The sequence below is a fragment of the Danaus plexippus genome, chromosome 6 (genome assembly GCF_018135715.1).
Source record: "Danaus plexippus chromosome 6, MEX_DaPlex, whole genome shotgun sequence".
NCBI classification, from domain to species: Eukaryota; Metazoa; Arthropoda; class Insecta; order Lepidoptera; family Nymphalidae; genus Danaus; species Danaus plexippus.
This window is the reverse complement of record NC_083540.1, coordinates 7,891,136-7,897,245: the sequence shown is the minus strand read 5'-3', so window position 1 is coordinate 7,897,245 and position 6,110 is coordinate 7,891,136. Positions and strand designations below refer to the sequence as shown.

The 6,110-nt window shown below is 32.8% G+C and overlaps 1 protein-coding gene across 1 annotated transcript; it reads right to left on the bottom strand.

Annotated features, from left to right (window-relative positions):
- Positions 1–1,291: 1,291 nt before the first annotated feature.
- Positions 1,292–5,162, bottom strand: LOC116778749 (uncharacterized). The gene is made up of 6 exons (XM_061529983.1): positions 4,821–5,162; positions 4,066–4,188; positions 3,846–3,978; positions 3,548–3,637; positions 2,028–2,160; positions 1,292–1,808 (listed from the first exon to the last, which is right to left on the bottom strand). The coding sequence occupies exons 1-6, from the start codon at positions 5,064–5,066 to the stop codon at positions 1,637–1,639; spliced, it is 897 nt and encodes a 298-aa protein (XP_061385967.1). The 5' UTR covers positions 5,067–5,162; the 3' UTR covers positions 1,292–1,636.
- Positions 5,163–6,110: the final 948 nt, after the last annotated feature.

Sequence of the window (6,110 nt, the reverse complement as noted above, 5' to 3'; positions counted from 1 at the left end):
TTCTTTCTTAGATGAGTTGCTTGCGGGTAATTGCATATGTAATCAATGCTATCAAATACTTGATTATAAATTTATTTATTTATCTTAAAACCAAAAATAAATTGTGACCAGATATTGCCTCATACTAAGAAAAAAAATGTTTGTGGAATGGCGACTTGTAGACAAGCTGAGAGCGTATACGTAATGGTCTCGTATCTTTCTCTATCAAACTAGCAGTTGTTTTTTCTTTTGCGTTGATAATATATCAAAAATGTACTTAGTACAAATTTAGTATTTTTTTGATACACTTCTTCCTGGCAATTTATCCTAGGGTCTGCCTTCCTGCTCAAAATCCTCTACTTTGCACGGTCTTTGGCATAATATATACATGTATATATACATATACATCATAGGTATATATGACAATATTTCTTTTTTTCAAGAAAAAAGCCCTAGTAGAGTGCAATAAAATCATTAGCAATGATAACTATGTGCGTAGTTCCTCCTTAAAAAGTCCATTACCAATACAACCATCATATCGTCCTCTTAGTTTGCTTCTTAGAAAGAGGTTCAAATTTGCTTATTGATCATTTAATTAAAGCGAGTGCATCTAACTTATTCCAGTACGGAGTTGAGTACAGCATGCTGATGTCAAAAACTATAATAGCGTTACAAAATAAATCTCAAAGCCCAGCATTAACCGCAATCGTAATTGGCGTTGTAGCAGTGATAGCTTTCCGCAATAGCTGACGAGATAAATTATTTCCATAGCTGACGACAGAAGTAAGTTTTTCCATCGTATTGAAGATCCGGTTAGCGCTATATCCGAGTCATCAAATAGTTTTGTGTCTTCGGTTTGGATCTCTAATCGTTCTGGAACGAGACTGTGGACTCGTATGTTAATTGGCTGTCTCTAGTCGGCTTCGCTTTATTAAACTACCCCAACATTCCGCCCCATGATCTGTGTATCTTAGTTGCGCAATATTAACATAGCTTGGTATGAGTATGAGTCATCCAAGTCCAGAGGAAAAGTATGTGAAAAGAAAAACTAATTATCGAAAGACGTCCATGATTTTTTTATTCAAAATTAACTAAACGTAGGACAACTATTTGATATCCTCGCTATTCGGGTGATCCATCTGATCTATATAAAGATTAGGGCTCAATATTTCGCATAATTATCATCCTCTTTTATACCTTCCAACCTATACTCATTATATATTAAAATCCATATTAGATTAATTCTTTACACAAAACAAGGTTTTGGATGAATTCTTTGTTTTTTGGGTTATAGAAATGAAAATATCGAAAGTAATGATTGTAGTTGTTTATTTTTCTCCTAATTTCAACGTTTTTTTTTGGACAAAAAATATATATTCAATATTTAAGTCACTTCCCCGCTTATTAATTAACTAATTAAAAATAAACTAAACGTTTTCCAATGGTGTTACTTTCTCGCAATGTATGCAAAATTACTTTGCATACATTGCGAGTAGTCCAGTAGTATTAGTAACTTAAAAAATCGTTCAATAACCAAGTCAGATACATCATTAGTTTCCCAAGTCCCCTTCTAGTATTAGCCACGATCCTTGTCATTAAACGTCGAGTCACAATACCGATTTTCATTTGTTACTTTGCACCGAACATAATATTGCTATTACAATTTGCTCGAACAGTTCCTCATCGAACTAGTTGTAGAAGAATCAGCGGTGACGTCATCGCACCTAGGTGGTAATATTATTTGTAATTCCTCGTTAAGTTGAATTTCGTCTTCCGGCAAAATGTCTTCTGCAACCCGATTGTCAATGTCCTCGATAGCGCTTGCATCTCTATAAAACAAAAACAATTTATAACAATCTTCCATTTTTGGTTTATTGTGGGGTATCAATTTCAAAAAAGAAATGGAACTTATTTTCCATTACTTTTTCGAAGGAAATATTTAAAGTAACTTGTACCTTTTAGTTGAAGTACTTCCTACTTACTAGTGGATCTAATAGCCATTCCTACATCTACTTCTTACATCTCATAGCCATGACTTTCTTTCTTACCCTAGCTGGTCTCCAGTTTTGTCTCCCGCAAGTATGGAGGTGTACAGCCTGGCGCGAGCCCCATGCAGCCTCAAGCCAGCGGGCACATCTTCAGAGCCGGTGCGCATCTCAGGGATAGGGTGGAGAACATTTCCTTAATAAATGTACCATGCTTTAAAGAAATACTCGCAATGGAGTACCCTAGTCAAGCAAGGAATTAACATACACAAACCATATTACAAAGACATGGAATATTGCATTTGGTCCCTGAAGTACTTAAAAAATAAGAATCTTAAAGCTTTTGAAAGCTTTGTTTTAGCTGAATAAAACCAAACACATATGATGAGTTGTTCTTTCTTTATATGGGGGATGAAAAATTTAGACCTAAGAAACCTACATTTAGTTAAGTTCTATTTTTGAATAATTTTGATAAATATCTACGATGTTTTTTTTTTTTGTTAATAAGGTTTTATTAAGTATAAAAATAGGTATTTCAAAGACAAAAAATTATCGACAAATTCTACTCATGTTACACAAAAAATTTATACGAAACAACACCCGTAATAATCCCTATACTTAATTGAATTGACAAACGCGAGAATATTCTTAACACTGAAGTTGTAATTCCTAAGACTACTAATATTTTTCATTTCGTTCTCGATTCGTTACAAACAAAACCAACAAGTCTTCAACAAAGTCGTAATTAAACCTAACGAGATTATGTTTTATTGTTTCGGATAGAAGCGGAGGCCAAAATAAAGCAAGTCATCATATTGTTATTTATCTAAAAAGTCGTTTTGTAAGCTACACGATGTTGCCAAAACAAATATCGCTGGAGCAGAAACATTGAATGGTCGAAATATCATGAAGCAAGATAATCAGCCGTGGGAGCCATTGAAGATTCCCAATACCACAGTTATTACCATTCTCGCTTCTGCATCAGTGTAGGCAGACACCAAGGTTTTTGGTAACGACTAATTTCAACTTTCAAACGGAGTCGCAAAAACTAGAACTGAATACATCTCAAAACTGGTTAAAGCTAATAGAAACGAACTTAGTACGGTGTGATAAGAAATACATGAGGATTTTATTTCATATTTTTATTAAGAGGAACGAACGAGATAATTCTCACAAAAAGTTGTATTCAATTAGCGAATTAGATCTTGTGATTTATGTACCCATTTCATTATTATTATTTATGTAGAAATATCGAAAAAAGTCGCCACCCAACCAAAGCCATTTTAATTATTCTGTAATTATGTTGTCACTTGTTTGCTGAATATTAAGTTTATAGTGATAAACCACCAAAGAAAACAGTAAGTCTGTATCCCTGACTAAAAATCTAACTATTACCTACTATTTCTTATTTTCAAAATATAGAGCGGTCTATGATATAATTTCAGTCCTAATCTGTGCTGTTTCAGCATGCCTATTACGGCTTTAATTTTAATATTAAATGAACAATATGCTGAAATTTAGCGAGACTTAGAATATATGAATATTTGTATTATGTGGATAAAATTAAGCGGAGGTTACCTTACCGTCATCTACATTAACATCTGTCTTTTCTAGTTTGCTCTTGGATATCTCGTCAGGCGGCTTTGGTACCCGTAATATGTTCTTATGGTTCTCTGTATTGCGAATTAAAAATTTAAATAAATTCTGAAATAATGTTGCTTTAAGGATAAGCAATAAAACATATAGAGCCAGAGGATGTATTGCTCTGTCCTATCACAAAACCTCAACCATATTATCTCACAAAGAGACTGATACATTTCTCTCACAATGTGCAAACTCGTTGGATCTATATAGTCTTTATTTTACTTATTAAATATTAACCTTTTTTAGGCCCCTTTTTGGGTAAATCTGCGTAACCTCGGAACAGAGTTTCTAGCTCATCTGCTGTCATTCGACGCAAGTACGGAACCCGCTTCAAGTCAGGGCGATGCAGACATCTAAACGAATTTCGATGCTGAAAATGAAGCCGTCAGGCTCAAACTATATACAGATAAGGTGGTCAGAACGTATTAGAAAATATTCGCATAGTTTGTCAAGATACCTTCATTAACCCTGGAGGTACTTGTAATTTTTCACAGGCGTATGACATGCTCAAACTCTGAACTAGGCCATCGTGTTTTACAGAGATCGCTGAGAGTCCACTGCGCACCAAATCAGCATTAATCTGTATAATCAATAAAATTGATTTATCACTAAAATGTAATAAATTTCACAAAATAAAATGGTATTTATATAATTACTAAAAATAAATTTAGGTAAAATTCCGTCGTACTGAGTATATATAGTTCTAAAAAGCAATTTATTATATTGGCTGAGAAAAGATTTTGTAAATCAGCTTCCAGATAAGTAGACCTTTTCCAGTTTTGATAGACGGGTCTAATGTTCCAAACGAGTTGTTCGCTATAGAACGTTTGTTAGTGGTCGACATACACAGCCTTTTGGTTCCCGTTTCTCAAGTGTTTTTGACAGGCGATAGCAACCGCAAGCTATGAAATAACGCACTGGCAGATATAAATTTTTGAGAAACATTGTAAAACATTCAGGAAAATTCGCAGAAAAAATTATAATTATATTAATTTAACATTAGAAAGCTTTCAACTTTCGTTCTTTGTATTTGTATTTATCATATGATTCGCTCAAAAATTTATTTCAGTTATATCAAAAGGTGATATGACAATTATAATTTAATGTATCGAAAGAAAAAACGAGTAGAATTTGCTTCGAAAACATAAATATGGAGTAAAATTATCTCAAGGATTTTTTGCGTATAGCAATATCATTACAATCGCTTTTTACCTGTAGTTCTCTGCCTTCGCAGCACGGCACCAGCGGCGGTACCTCTTCTTTTATTTTTTGAGTCCCGCTTATATCCGTCGCCATGTTGTCCCCACTCGCCACCGGGTTCATTAACAAAATGGAAGCGTTCGAAGATCGCTTCTCCTTTAGTTCGAAGTTGTCTGATGAGGCATCTCTTATACTAATGTTAAATTTTCCAATATCAGTTACATTTAACATAGCCGTGTGTTCATGTAATAGATGCATTTTGTTGGAATTGAATTCTTAATTTTTGAGTGCTTGAGTTTTTCAGTGATTACATTTTCACAAAAATTTTTACACTGCTCTGACATTTCCATTTTTAAATGTTTTTGCATCATTTTTTTTTCTTTTCTATAAAAAGGTTTAATTAAATTTATATATATTTTTAATCGTATCTAATGTGTTGGTTTTAGTTATACTATTGACAAGTAATTTAACTTTGTGATCAAAGTTATCAAGATGTAAAACTAATTATATAGGACGCCATTCTTGTTAATTGTGTGGTTAAGTGACGTGTATCGGTTGAGGATCACGTAGCGGCACTTCATTTAAAAGAGCCCTTGAAAATAAAGGAAGTAGCTCATTTTAAATCGCCATTCTTTGTGACGCTGTTTGGGGTTACGGATAATTGATGGTAGAGTTTGCATAGAAAAATCAATAAAATTAACATTTATTGCACCTTAATTACAAAATATTAATGCGTAAAATCAAAATTACAGCTATGTGTTTGAATATTTTTTAGAATTGATTTTTATTCCAGTTCTACTAACCCTTGGCTTTCTAGCTTTTCTATAACTAATCTCAAGATACGAGATTCAGATTTTAAACGCCGTACAAATCTAATATGAAAGATATAATATTTGACATTCGCAAAAGTTGAGTGTAATTAAGAGACGCGACGTCATTAAAATTTCCCCTCAATATAAAGAGTTATCTGCTCGGAAATAAATATGTTCAAATATTTGTTAAAATGAATATTTACTGTGTCAAATTGGTGCCCGACGGTTCATTAGATAAAAATAATGGCTGTGATTTTTCCATTTACAATATACGTATTTTTAACATTAACTATTATATTTAATATAAATAAAATTATAATATACACAACCATCTTAAATTAAGGATGCTTTTGATTTTTCATGTACCTACGCTATTTTGTTTTTACTTCTGTTATTTTGGTAATGTATCAACTGTTTGAAAAACTTTTTTTGATTTTCTTTTAATAAATATAAAATGCTTATTAGGGTACAGGAAACCTTCTTTAAAACC

What these genes read in the sequence shown, in the direction of transcription:
- LOC116778749 (XM_061529983.1), bottom strand. Translation starts at nt 5,066, where the DNA reads ATGCATCTATTACATGAACACACGGCTATGTTAAATGTAACTGATATT. An exon ending in GCGAAGGCAGAGAACTACAG is followed by an intron (nt 4,189 to 4,820) that starts GTAAAAAGCGAT and finishes TTGATTATACAG; the next exon opens with ATTAATGCTGATTTGGTGCG. An exon ending in AAAACTGGAGACCAGCTAGG is followed by an intron (nt 1,809 to 2,027) that starts GTAAGAAAGAAA and finishes TTTGTTTTATAG; the next exon opens with AGATGCAAGCGCTATCGAGG.